The 15,016-nt window shown below is 43.4% G+C and overlaps 1 protein-coding gene across 1 annotated transcript in view; it reads left to right on the plus strand.

Annotated features, from left to right (window-relative positions):
• The window catches only part of LOC137432623 (syntaxin-binding protein 1), a 116,888-nt gene that overhangs the window by 60,456 nt on the left and 41,416 nt on the right, over positions 1-15,016 (plus strand). Inside the window, exons 4-8 of the mRNA XM_078783430.1 lie at positions 3,971-4,047; positions 4,703-4,781; positions 5,599-5,702; positions 8,267-8,415; positions 13,618-13,702. Of these exons, the coding sequence (XP_078639556.1) occupies positions 3,971-4,047; positions 4,703-4,781; positions 5,599-5,702; positions 8,267-8,415; positions 13,618-13,702 (494 nt within the window). The remainder of the gene's footprint in view (positions 1-3,970; positions 4,048-4,702; positions 4,782-5,598; positions 5,703-8,266; positions 8,416-13,617; positions 13,703-15,016) is intronic.

The raw sequence follows: 15,016 nt of genomic DNA on the forward strand, positions 1-15,016 counted from the left end.
AAAAAAAAATCTCTCCTCGTAAATCATTTAAGCTGACTAACTGCCATGTTGAAATTCCATCTGAGGTTTTTTTTTATGCCTGCGCCCCCGAAGGTGGCCGGAGGCATTATTTTATTTTTATATTTAAGTGAAGAATGTGAATTAAAAAATTGTTCCAATTAAAATGCACATTAGCAACGTGATGTTATTCAACACTCAAAACTAATGTCTTTCTTGACACGTCCTTTAAATCTCGTCTTCCAATAACAAAAAAAAATTAAGAAAAATAGCTTGTAAGTGTTAAGTCGTTCTTTGTACTATCCTGTTCTTTCATGTACAGTTATTCAGTGGTTTCACTGTGGTCAAAGCAAAGTTTATAACTAAATTTATTTAGTAACTCAACCATGTTCTGTCAAAATAGCTGAGGTAACATACTCGCTTTTGAACTGTACAGTCTGAGTCAGTTTGTTGACCCAATAATGAACTGCCATATTGGCGCTTCACAGCCACGTTGGACATCAATGAGGGCACAAAACTTCGGAGAGATGTGAAGCCATGTGTCCCATCTGCTAACAATTACTGGTGGAAGTGAAAGAGTCATTGTGTGCTGGTACCTGGGTCAATTTAAATTCTTAACCCCAACTACAACACCTTTCGAGAGAGTGGTGACCTCTATCGGGTTGGTTCTCAGCCATGAAGATGGATTCCCAGCTTGTCATGGGTGCCTTTGTGATTCTGTTTTTTATTTATTTATTTTTAAATCCAAGTAGCGAGGCTTATGAAGGAACTGAATTATTAAGGAGAGCAGTTTGCAAATGACCAATGGGTGGGGAGTGGAGTGGGCTCATGCAAGAAAGAAAGGAGGAAAAAAGCACTGCATGTGCGTGCACATGCGTGTGCATTCTTGATATTTTACCCACGGTTTTTTTTGTAAATGGCAACACTACTTCACCCGCTGTAGCTTTCTGATGCAGAATACATGCCACCCCTCGATTTTCTTCATTTTGTTCTATTTTAGCTTTTTAGCCAAAATAATTCCTGGTTATAGGCCCCATCATGACACCTTGTCGACCAACTACCTGGAAGCCACCGTTTCTCTGACCAAGAAAAATATCTACGTACTGGTGACTCTTCACTCACTAGCTAACATGACTATTAAAAAGCGCAAAGGTTTATTTGCTTCTGAATCTATATCGGTCCAATATCTCGTGGAGAAATATTAATATGAGCAACGTCGTAGCATATAACAAGTTTTCAACTGTGTTGTACATCGCACCTCAATGACGTCATGACATGTCACCTCCTGTGAACCTGCCTACGGCCTAAGACGAAGGAAGTTGGTTCTACAACTGAGAGAAAAGGTGGAACGAATGAGGAGCAGTGAGCCTGGATTTTGGGTCATTCACAAGAAGCAGATTACTAGCTGAGCATGCATGCACTGTACAAACCTGTGGGGGGGGGGAGGAAGCTTCTCGTCTTCATCGGTGGAGGGGGGAAGCTTTCCGTCATCGGGGTGGGGGGAAGGGTCTCGTCTTCATCGCGGAAGATTACAATTTCAGCTCTACCTTCTTAAGCTTGATCATTAATTTTTTTCATGTATTTATCTTAGCATTTGTGGTGGACACATGACGTTATTATTATTATTATTTTTTAACCTCAGTCACTGAAGTCATGTTTTCACCCCTGTCTGTTTCCTTGTCTGTGAGCAGGATATCTCGAAGTTGTGGACTGAGAGAAGAGAGAACACCTTTAGAGGCCATTTTTCCCCGCAAGCGGGGATTGGCCTTTTTCGGGGACCGTGGTTGTTGTTGTTTTTTGGGTCCCTTTTTGAAGCAATGTTTTACGGCCGGATGCCCTTCCTGCCGCCAACCCTTTTTGTCGCCTTTTATGACGAGCAGGGAATTACCAGTGAACTGGTACTCAATTTGCCGACCTCGGAAGGATGACAGGCTGAGTCAACCCCCCTGGCGTTAGTTCAGCGATCGACCGGGATTCGAACCCAGGATCCTAGGATCCTAAGCTGGCACCCTAGCCGCTAAGCCAACACCAGGCTGTGGACTGGTTCGGCCAAAACTTAGTTGTCGGATTGGGTGTGTGCCAAGGACGAATTTATTCGATTTTGTTGAAGGTTCAGATATGAGAATAAAAAAGAAGCGATTCTTCACCATTGAAAGATGCCCCCAAAAACGACACATAGCGTTATATTTCAAGAAGCTGAAGATGGATTATGACAAAAGTTAGTGGGTGAGTTGGGTAGGTGACAAGAACAAGCCAATTAGATTTTTGTTCAGGTATGGATACAGATCTGGCTTATCGATGGGATACAAAGCATAAACTTTTCAACCTGGTGGAGGTATGCCCTCTACAGAGTGTCGTTCTAGTATGAAATGCATCAGTCCCTTGATCAAACTGCTATTGCTTTTCATCGATCTGGTTCGGCTTGTTTGCTCCTATCTGAGTTTAGGGTTTTTACACAGTGAAAGGAAACTTATACCCTTCTTGCTTGAGACTTATTCCTCAACCCAATACAACTTCCTTAACCCAATACAATTCCTTACAACACAGGATGTGTACGCAATGACAAAAAAAATGTTGAACAAGGTAACAAAATTGTAAAACAGTCGGAAGCGGTAGGGTTTTTTAGAAGTGGTAGGCCCCGACGAAGTCACCGGGGGCATAAATTTTTCGGGTTGTCCGTTTGGTTATCCGTGCGTCCGTCCGTCCGTGATAGGTTTTCGTTTCCGCATTACTCTTGAATATCTCTATGAATAAAATTCTCTCCATTGTTGTGGTTTCTCCCTAAATCCATGGCCTTGTATTTAACTCTATTGAATTCCATTTCCTATTTCCTGGTCTATTCTGCAAAAGCACCTCAATGTTTCCCTGGATACATATTTGGAAGAACTTGTGCCCATTGTTAGACTGAGGTTGAAGACTTGCAAAATGATAAGATCAGTGCTCCTGTATGTCATAGAAGCTTGTTTCTTGAGAAAGGAAGAGTGAAGACTGCTGCATAGGATGGAGGTGCAGATGTTTGGAAGGCTGATTGGGATCTCTTTGAGCTAAGGAAGAGGAGTGCGACTATCAGGAGATTGGCAGGAATAAGGGATATGAGCAATGAGGCATGCCTGCGTTAGTTGTGGCATGTGCTCATTAGTTGGGACAATCACTTGATGGGCAAGCCTTTGATTATGGATGCAGTTGGCAAGAGGATAAGAGTTGGACCAAAACTGAGGTGGAAGGTAGTGCTGGAGATGAACATGATAGACGGGTGCAGACAGGCCTAACTCGTGTGGCTGGCCACACAATAAGGTGGGATTGGTTTCTTCTGAGCTATTCGCTCTACTCCTTTGTTGTATTTGAAAAAGGACGAGACATTTCAAATTAAAACGGATGACCTGTTTGTCTTCCTCCACTTAATGTATGGTACATCAATGAGCACCAAACACTTAATTGGGGGGGGGGGGGGGGAGGGGGGGGGGGGAATAGTAATAATTAATATAATAATCTCTTTTTTTTTGTTCTTTTTTTTTTAGGAATCGTCAGCTATTTGTGTCTAAAAGGGCATTTTATTTTTATCAAACGAAGAAAAAATGCTGTTGACTGAAATGTATAAAACGATGTCTAATGATATTGGAAAACAAGAACAGCACTGAGAGCTCATACCTCCGCCAGGCTAAAGAGTTTCTTTTGTATGCCACTGATGCTTTAAATCCGGATCTTCACCAAAGTCTTACCAATTTGTCCTTGTCCCACACCCAACTTGTCCACTAAGTTTCGTCTGAATCCGTCCATAACTTTTTGAGATATCCTGCTCACAGACAAACAGACGAGTGAAATCATAATTTCCGTCCAACTTTGGTGGCGGACGTAAAAACTGAATATATGTGGAGAGAATTTTTTTTTGGGATAAAGTGGACAATGCTGTGCATGTCACTGCTCATATCTACATTTACTTAATTTAAGTTATTTTGTTGTTGTGCTGTTTCAGTTGTCGAAGACATCCAGAAGCGTCGTGAGCCAATTCCCAGCCTTGAGGCCTTGTACTTGATTACGCCATGTGTTGCGGTGAGTCTTGTACCATATTATTGGTATTCCCTTCAGGAAGGCATGGAGTACTAAGGTGAATTGGGGTGTTGTGTACTAGTTATGGGTTTTTCCAGCCATACAAAGGAATGGGTGGTTTTTGCAAACTGATATGATGGAACCTTTGGTTCCTTCTATCTTTCCAGTTTTCAGTGCGTTTGTTCATAAATTCAGATAACTTAGCAGTTATAACAAAATCTCTCTGCACTTTTATTGGTAACCTGAGGCTCATGGAGAAGCTTCTACCAATTGTCGTGCATGAGATCTTGAGAACATTGGCAGATGAGACGACATGCACCTGGCGTTAATATAGGCACGCCCAGTGCCATAATGCTTAAAACATCCACTCTGCGTTTCGCGCTTAAAACCCGACCCCAGCAGTCATACCAAAGACTATTAAAAAGAGCACGTGCTGCTTCCTTGATTGATGCGCGTCATTCAAATAGGGCAGAACACGAACAAACAACCATGGGTTCGCAGCCAGTGCGCACACTTGTTGGGCCTAATTAACCTGCTCCTGCATTGAAGTTCCTTCCAAGGGAATTCATTTATATAACACAAACGAGCCTGCCCATTTTGTAGCCAATATCTGGAGTTTTGGTGCTGATAATGTTATTAATTTCATTCCATTTTGCAGTCTGTTCAAGCTCTGATTGCTGACTTTAAAGATATGGGAGGCTGCAAATACAAAGGAGCACACGTTTTTTTCACCGACTGTGAGTTTAAATTTTATTTATTATTTTTAGCTCTATCTTTGTTGACTGATTGTGCTGTTATTCTTGTGTTCTGATGTGTTTCTGATGTCTTTCAGCTTATAACATCTAAAGGTGTATTTCAAGGTAATGATTATTGTCCCCCGTCGCACCGCTGAGCGAAAGGTGGACTATGGTTTTCCCGTGCGTGCGGGCGTGCGTGCATAAGCGAAGGACCGCATTCGAATTTGGTGTGTGGGTGCAACCCACGTCAAAATCCAAGATGGCCGCCGCCATGTATATCTGATGCCATGTATGTCTGAACCTTGTGAGCGGAATATCTTGAAAAATAAGTGAAGTACCAACTTCTAATCTGGTGTGTGGGTGTATCTAGGCACAAGGAAGAACGCTATTGAAAATTGGGTCGCCACGTCAAAATCCAAGATGGCCGCCGCCATGTATGCCTGAACCTTGTGAGCGGAATATCTTGAAAAATAAGTGAAGTACCAACTTCTAATCTGGTGTGTGGGTGTATCTAGGCATAAGGAAGAACGCTATTGAAAATTGGGTCGCCACGTCAAAATTCAAGATGGCCGCCTCCATGTATGTCTGAACCTTGTGAGCGAAATATCATATCATAGCATGTTTTCTGCGTCTTTCACTTTGTCAACTCGCATCACTTCCCCGACGGGGGACCTAGGCATAACGCTTGTTTGACTTATTGGCCTCGTGGTTCGGCCTTCAGCCTGATGGTGTTTCTGAAATGGGACTACACAAGCCTGATTGCAAGATGAAGTGATTTTGTTGTGTAAAAGTGAGCCTGTGTACTTCTATCCCTCAGCCTGTCCAGACCAGATGTTCAAGGACCTTGTGAAATCTCGTTGCTCGAAGATGATAAAAACTCTCAAGGAGATAAACATTGCCTTCCTACCATACGAGTCTCAGGTGTGCAGTTGGTGTCATAAGTAGTATGACCATATTATTTTCACTTTCCATTGTTATTTCACCATTTTTATTTTACAATTACCAGCATTAGTCGAGTAATGAAACGAGAGAGTTCATAGAACACCTTACCCTGCAGTCTTGAGGAAAAAGGAAATGGGAAGAGTCTTTTAAAACTCTTGCCCATTGTGTTTCTGAGCACGATCTATATTTACTACAAGCTCCCTTTTTGTCTGAAACTCTCAGAATGAATATGAATGAATGATCGTTTTAAGGCCATTTTCCCCGCTAGAGCGGGGGTTAGCCTTGCGGGCCCCATGACAATCATGGTTCCCTGTTTGAGGCAATGTTTTTATGGCCGGATGCCCTTCCTGACGCCAACCCTTGGTCGCCTCTTACAATGCGCAGGGATACGGTGTACCTATTCTAAACCGGGGTACACACCGGGATCATTCATCCCAGCAAGCTGGTACTCAATTTGCCGACCTCGGAAGGATGACAGGCTGAGTCAACCCCCCTGGTGTTAATTCAGCGATCGACCGGGATTCGAACCCAGGATCCTAGGATCCCAAGCCGGCACACTAACCACTAAGCCAACACCAGGCTTAGCGAGTGGCAAATTTGATTGGATGAGATGACATAAAATGGCGTACTATTTTGTGCAAGTACTGCTAAACGGACAGTTTTTGGAAGTTCCAACCAGGCGATTTGTGTTCTGCAGTGTTCAAGACTTTTTTTTCGGATGTTTATCGCCGGTGATGCAACCTCTTTATTTAACAAAGCTGCTTAAAGCTCCGAGCGTAAAGGCGCCCTCAAGGCGACAGGGAAATCCAAAGGCACCCCCAGGCGACTGGGAAATCACACCCTCAGGTATGGACGTTCCATGGCTCACAGTCGGCGAACCACAAATTAACCTTCAAAAGCCACATTGCACACACACACACCAGATACGTCTGAATCTGGTGAAAACGGCTGACGAAGCAAAGAAACCTTGCTCGACGCGCAAAGCGCGCGGGTCAAAATGGCCGACGGCCCGCACTCAAGACGTAACGGCAGTCCAACGATTCTCTTCGGAATCGACAGCAAAACCTGACACGCAGGTTGATCTGTCACAGCGATAACAACTCTGTCGCAGGAATCCCTTTCCCGGGAAACCCAAAAGTTCGCTAGTGACCTCCGTTCGCTAGCGTTGGCTCAAACCCTCAACGCCGCTCGGCTTCTTCCCCGATTCACTCGCTCCGCCTTCTTTTCTCCTCTTCCTCTTCTTCGTTCGGTTCCGGTTTCATTTAAAACATTAACCTTTTTACCTTTTGACAATAATAATTGCTATTTCCCTCAAACAGCAATAATAATACATGGAATCAAAAATGTTTGCAGTGGATGAAAACCACAACAACGGAAGTGATGAATCCGTAACACTTGGTTAAAAAATCTTCTCAGAAACTCCACAAAGAAATGTGGAGTCAGTCCTCCACGGGGTTATTTATTGCTCTTGTTTCTTTCTGCCATACTTCCGCAATTACCAGAAGTCACAACATTACATGTTCACAATGGCCTACCATTGCTGTTATGCTCTTATACAAGTTGTCCATGAAAAACTAGGCAATAAACAGCCGTATTGGATCTAAATGAAAATCTCGTTCTCTGAAACTGCTTAACCAGTCAATGCGAAACTTTATCAAATTGATCAACTACCCATCGGAAATATAGTTTGATAAGTGATGTCGTATGTCACTGGTCTGGCCGACATTTTGGATTAAAGATTTAAAAAAAAAACAACCTTAAACAGTAGCGTTTGCTCTCACCAAGTCCTTCTCAAGACTGCATGGGGTAAGTATTATCTGAATACCATCTAGTTTTGTTTGTTTTTGATCTAGCTGCCACATTGTACATGTACAGAACGACCAAGCACTTTGCATGATCAAATTAAGAACTAGTCTTGGACAGGTAGAACAAAGGATGAAATCAACAGAACATTGATAAAGGTATTCTAACTGCCATTATAAACAAGTAGAAGCTGGCGTTTTCTGTGTTAACTTTGTAAACAAACAAGGTTTTCATCTATTGTTACTCTTTTGCTCCAACAAACGGTTAACTCCTGAAACGTCGGGTTCTTCTTGCTTCCCACAACAGTTATCATGGTTTGTCTCAACGTTCTGTTGATTCCATCCGATGTGACTGACATATTTCGCTTTTGGTTTTGGTTCTTATTTTCAAGGCATTTCATTAATTGGCAACATTGGTAAGTGTAATGTTTGAAGAGATGAAGCTTTGAAAATCCTTTAATTTTGGTGTCTGTCATTGCGGATTTTCAATTTATCTTTGTTTTTGCCTTGTACTTTTTTCTCTACTGATATAATACCTACATTTAATTTATTTGGGCGTGTCTAATATTTCACTTGAAGCAGTTACTTCTCTCAAATGTTTTTAAATTACTATTTATTTATTTAATACCACCCCCAATTGTAACGCTGCACACTTGCATTCCCCTACACCAATGTTCGTCACACAAAAATGGCAAAGTTGGTATTTCTCCCTTTAATTTTCAATACATGCATTTTTTGTAGGTCTTTTCGCTTGATGTGCCTGCAGCATTCCAGAGCTTCTACAGTCCCTTGAAGGACAATGCGCGAAGCCATGACACGGAGCGACTGGCTGAGCAGATTGCCACTCTCTGTGCCACACTCAAGGAGTACCCAGCTGTCAGATATCGTGGGTGAGTGTGTTGCTTGTGGTGATCAGTGAGTAGATTATGACATTGACCAGCAGGCCATTGGTGGTGTTGACATGAAGGCTTATTATGTGATTGATGTCGTTGCCTTTTTTGGACATGGTTGTTCCTTTTGAATGTCATTCTTAATGTACTTTTCCTTTGTCCATGTGGGTTAGTTTGATTTTTGTTCTGATTTTGTCCCAAGTGATCTTCATGCATTCTTGCAGTGCTTGACATCTGGTGAAACCTAAAATAGATCAGACTTGACCTTTCTATCAGAATGGCTTCATACATTTCCTCCCCATTAAATGCAGAAGGGCTGTGGCTTTTCTTGGATTTGCAGACAGCATTCCTGTCGCCTCAATTAACCTCCAGGCATTCGCATTCATTTGTGAGGAAATTGCTCAATAATTGTAGTCCTTTCATTGCTCGTGCATTGTCCTTCAACTGTCACTGAAGCAGCTGTTTGTTTTTCACAGTGTTTGACTTCTTGTGAACATACAAATTAACCATTCACAGGCTTTACAATTTATTTATTTAGGGGATAGGGTTTTATTTGTACAGTTAGGCTCCGCTGTATGTTGCCTTGATATAGGTTGTTTCGCAAAAACATTACATTGTTGCAGATGTGACAGCAAGATACTACTTTCAGGGGTCGAATAAAAAAAAAAGGTTACTTATCAAATTGCTAAAGAAAATTCCTCGTTCTCTTCAATTTGAAATGCCTGTAAAATGGCTGAGCTAAAACTATAACCAGTGCCAGCATGACAAGTAATCGGGGGCTAGGGGATAAAGTGTCTTGGATTATCGGTGATTACGGACATCAGTCACTCAAACTCTTAGGGTTTGCCATCAGCTATGTTCCTTTTTGGGAAAACCACATATCTAAGATGGCCTCCAAGGCCAGTCGCCACCTGGGCATCCTCCATCGAACAAAGTCCTTTCTTGTCACACCTGAACTCCTATCCACCTATGAGGCCTTCTTCTGCAGCTTGATGGTGCATTGTTTTCCCCTCTGTGCTGGCGCGTGCTGCCTCACACCTTGCTCAGCTTGACGCTGTGAAAGCAAAGGAATTTCCAAAAGCCTTCGAATCTCCCATGATGAAGCCGAGTCTATGGGCTTATTACTTTGCCATCACAGGCAGGTTGATGGTATTTGACTTCTCCCGTCTCCTCTGGTCTTGCACCCTCTGCCTTTTTATGCTTTGTCCCCCTCCCCCCTCATTACCCTCACCACCAGGCTTCTGCATGGCACACGTGATCCACCATAAACCCCCTTCTGGTGAAACTCCCAAAATCCAGAATCACTGCTCACCTCCACTGATTCTTTCCTATTTTTTTTCTCCCCACCTGTGGAAACAACTTCCACCTTCTCTTCAATCTCATTATTACCCTACGCTCCCGAAGCGAAAAGCAGGGCTAGGCATTTGGTTGCGTACGTGCATGTCTGCATTTTTAAAATTCATTTTCTCAGCAACCGTTGATCCGATTGACACGAAATTTTACCATAGGAGCGCCTCTGCCTGTATAATTTTTTTATTCATAATTATGACGTCATAAGTCATGCGATACAGGTGCCATCTTGGAAAAATTGAAAAACGTTGCATCTCAATCTCCGAAACTGCTCCCTGGAAAAAATAGAAGCACGACTCATTATCAAGTACTCCCCATAGGGAATATGATACACTACGTGGCCAAAAGTATGCGGACATCCATTCTAATTAGTGGATTTGGCTTTCAGCCACACCCACTGCTGATGAATATATAATCAAGCACACAGCCATGCAATCTCCATAGACAAACATTCGCAGTAGAATGGGCCGTACTGAAGAGCTCAGTGACTTTCAAGGTAGCACCGTCATAGGATGCCACCTTTCCAACAAGTCAGTTGGTCAAATTTCTGCCCTGCTAGAGCTACCCCGGTCAACTAAGTGCTGTTATTGTGAAGTGGAAACGTCTCGGAGTAACAGCAGCTCTGCCGTGAAGTGGTAGCCCACACAGGCTCACAGAACGGGACTGCCGAGTATTGAAGCGCGTAAAAATCGTCTGTCCTCGGTTACAACACTCATTACCGAATTCCAAACTGCCTCTGGAAGCAATGTCAGCACAACAACTGTTTGTCGGAAGCTTCATGGAATGGATTTCCATGGCCGAGCAGCCGCCCACAAGCCTAAGATCACCATGCCCAATGCCAAGCTTCGGCTGGAGTGGTGTAGAGCTCGCCGCCATTGGACTCTGGAGTAGTGGAAACGCGTTTTCTGCAGTGATGAATCATGCTTCACCACCTGGCAGTCCAACGGACGAATCTGGGTTTGGCGGATGCCAGGAGAATGCTACCTGCCTGAATGCATTGTGCCAACTGTAAAGTTTGGTGGAAGAGGAATAATGATCTGGGGCTATTTTTCATGGTTTGGTCTAGGCCCCTTAGTTCCAGTGAAGGGAAATCTTAACGCCACAGCATACAATTTTTTCTTCTTTTTTTTTGTATACAAGATCGAGGCTCGTGAAAGAGCTAACATTAATCACACAAAAAGTCAAACCGACACATAAAACACAAAATAAGGGGAGTGGTAGACAAGATGGGGAGAGAGGGGGAAGGACACAAACACAACATTTGAGAGCAGGGACATCGAGAGAAATGTGGGAGGGAGAGGGCTTGGGGGTGGGGAGGTGGGAGAGGTATAAAACATATGGACACTGCAAGGACTTCCAGCAAAGAAGTTGGAATTTCAAAAAAGTGTAGCTGGGGTGAATTAGCGGAGGTACAAAATATCAAGGTTTTGGATGGGGGAAGATAAGAGATGGTGGTGAACAGCTGTTTTAAAGACCTGGAGGGAGGAGTGGGATTGAAGGGAGTGGGGCAGTTTGTTCCAGAGGCGGGAGAAAAGGGGAATGAAAGTGAAGGTGAGCAGAGAACCTAGATTTTGGCAGTTTAACCATAAGAGAGTTGCTGGCAGATCTTGTGCGACCTGTAGGAATATTCGGGGGACAGAGCACAGAGAGAGCTGGGGGAGCAAGGCCGGAAGTTGGTAGAAGACAGAAAGACCACCAACTTGCCTGCGGTGAGTGAGTGAAAGGCCCTCGGAGTTAGCTTCATCGCAGGAGATTCCAATGATTCTGAAAGCTTTGGTTTCAACAGCGTGAAGCCGAGCTAGGTGTGAGGCAGGAGCACCGGCCCAGAGGGGGGAACAGTATTCCATTGAGCTGCGGATGAAAGCCTTGTATGTGGTGAGGAGCTCAGGTGTGCCAAGGAAGGAATTCGCACGACGGAGGTTGCCCAGTCGGCGACTGGCTTTGGAGGCCAGCTTGGAAATGTGGTTTTCCCAAGAAAGATCATGGCAGATAGTGAGACCCAAAAGCTTGAGTGACAGAACTTCTCGGAGAGGATTGTTGAGAAAGTAGATGGGAGGGTTTTCCAGTCGGTCTTTTCGAAGAGACTTGGTAAGAGTGTGAGATTTGTCAGGATTGAAAGACATGTTCTTTGAAAGAAGACATGTTCAAAGACATGTACTTTGATTGAAAGACAAGTGCAATGACATTCTAGACGATTGTGTGCTTCCAACTTTGTTGCAATAGTTTGGGGAAGGCCCTTTCCTGTTTCAGCATGACAATGCCCAGTGCACAAAGCAAAGTCCATACAGAAATGGTTTGTTGAGATCGGTGTGGAAGCCTTTGACTGGCCTGCACAGAGCCCTGACGTCAACCCCATCGAACACCTTTGGGATGAATTGGAACGCCGATTGCGAGCCAGGCCTAATCGCCCAACATCAGTGCCCGACCTCACGAATGCTCTTGTGGCTGAATGGAAGCAAAGCCCTGCAGCAATGTTCCAACATCTTGTGGAAAGCCTTCCCAGAAGAGCAGAAGCTGTTATAGCAGCAAAGGGGGTTCCAACTCGATATTAATGCCCATGATTTTGGGATGAGATGTCCGATGAGCACATATGGGTGTGATGTTCGGTGTCCACATACTTTTGGGTATGTAGTGTGTGTTAATGATGTCATTGGTGCCTTCTATATGACGTCATAATTTGCCAAGTATAATGCTTCATCAGATAAGTATGAATTTTTTTTTCTAAGCAACTGTTGGTCTGATGGACACAATTTTCACCATAAGAGCACCTCCTCCTGTAGGATATATTCATGATAATATGACGTCATAGGTCACGTGGTACAGGCGCTATCTTGGAAGAACCGAAAAACGTTGCACCTCTATCTCCAAAACAGCTCCATGGGGGAAAAAATTGAAAGGTGGCTCATGTAATGAAATCCATATGGGGAATAGGTGTTAACGATGTCATTGGTGCCTTAATTATGACGTCATAATTTGACAGGGACAACGCTTGGTCTGATCAGTTCGAAATTTCTTTAGCGTGATCTACGCAACAATTATATTAGAGAATATAAATTTATGATTTAATCGCTCACGTGGTCTGGCAGCCATATTGGATGAAAGGGGGAAAAAAAAAATCTTCAAAAACAGAAGAGTTGGCTCACACCAAGCTTACTGCTCAGGGTAAGTATTCTATGAATACCATCTCGTTCATTCTGTCGTCCAGGGCAGCTGTTCACAACCACCTCAAATCCTCCCCAATCTAAAACCATGATGTACCCCCGTTAATCACCACTCTCTCCCACCTTCCTCCACCCTGCCCCCACCCCCATCGCAAGCCCACCTCTTTTCAGGTTCCCGTGTTTCCTTCCCGAGAGTTTACTTCGGTATCCATCTTGTCCATTCCATGTGTCCTCCCCTACTCTTGTCCCTCAACCACTCTGTCTCCGTTCCTTTTGTTCTGTTTCATCCTGTTCCGTTCTGCTTTCCAGCTCTTCCATGAGCCTTGACTTTGTATGTTAAAAAAGAAAAAAAGAAAAAAAAAGCAACTTCAAATTATAGTTCTGTATAAATAATTGAGCAGCACAAAGTGCGATTGTATTATTTTGTGGTCAGCAGGAGTAAGGGAGATGGGGAATGTAATTTACTTGATTGTGTCCATAAACTACATTATGTCTTGGCATTAATTTTTTTTTATTTGCCTGTCTAAGGATGAAGTTTGAAGGAAAAGGTCTTGATCAGCTTTCTTTCACCAGATGGCGAGGGAAAGATAGATGATTGTGATCATTTAACCAATGGATTGAATCTTTATTTAATTTTCTCTACATCTCCCCTCCCGCTCCCACCCCACTCTCCACACCCTTCTTCCTGCAGAGATTTTGCAAAGAATATGGACTTGGCACAGATGGTTCAGGACAAGCTCGATGCTTACAAGGCTGATGACCCTACAATGGGTGATGTATGCGATTTGTGTTAACATTAAATATGCGATTTAACCTCACCTCACTCTCTTTCTGGTGAGATAACCTTAGCGAAGATGTTGTAACTTGATTTATTGAATGCATTTAGAATCATTTTTGTTTTATGTAAATGGCACAGTGATTCAAGTGATTCAGTCAAGTGAGGCAGTCAAGTGATTCTTCACCATTGAGAGAAGATGGGGGCCCAAAAAAACGATATATAGCATGATATTTCAAAAAGTTGTGGGCAGGTTATGACAAAACGTGGTGGGTGAGTTAATCAGGTGACAAGAAGAAGCTGATTAGATTTTGTTTCAAGTCCAAATCCAGATCCGGCCTGTCAGTGGGATACAAAACGTAAACTGATCAGCCTGGCGGAGGTATACGTTATTACCGAGTGCCGTTCTAGTTTCAATAGGTTTTTGCGATTTTTGAAGATTGGTCTTCTACATTGCCTGTGCAAGTTTCTTCATTAACTTTTTTTTGTCCAAGCTGTACTAAAAGGGTGGGGGTTGGTGGAGAGGGGATGTGGTGGTGGTAGGGTCGATGCGTAGTGATAGCAGTGAGAATGATGGGTGGGTAGCGTGGGTGGGTGAGGGTAAAAAGTCGAGACTTGTGCCAAGTACTCCTGTGGAATATTAAGCCAGGTGTCCTTGCTGGTGGATGCTAAATATCTTGATATTGTGGCGGACACAAAAGCCCACTGGCGTGGTGACATCATTCCACGCACCAAGTGGGCGGTGGCCACGCCCGAGGGGTAGGCGTGGCCTCATGATATACACCGGGCGACCAGCCCGGAAGTGTTACAGTGTAGTCTTACAATAAAGACGTTTATATGTTACCGCTTGTCCGCTTCCTCCTTGCTCACAAGCAGCGCGCGTAACGCCGCGCTTTAATATCATGATTACTTTTGAAATATTTTGCCATTGTGTGCTCGTACCCAAGCCAAAACCCTCTAGCACCTTGAGAGAGGAATCGTTTTTGGCCTTGGAAGCATTCACGACTTAGCGTGGGTGAACTGATATTGTGCAAATATAATATGATGATCCTGGATGGATTATCTTCTTGCTGGATGTGGTTTGCAGGCTATTCTGATTACCTTTTGATTTTCCCATTTGATCTCAAAGTACATGATGCTGGTTAGAATCCCAATGAAATCCTATATTCTGTGTTAATTTGTTAATTTTACATGAACATGTTTAATTGTAAACTGATGTCGTCTACTATGTATTAGCTTTATCCTACTTGGAGTATGTGTATTAGCCCCTTGATGAACCTTAGATTACTATTCAAATAAATAGCACAGTAAAGCG

Source organism: Myxine glutinosa, chromosome 8 (genome assembly GCF_964187855.1).
Source record: "Myxine glutinosa chromosome 8, kmMyxGlut1.1, whole genome shotgun sequence".
Classification (NCBI taxonomy): domain Eukaryota; kingdom Metazoa; phylum Chordata; class Myxini; order Myxiniformes; family Myxinidae; genus Myxine; species Myxine glutinosa.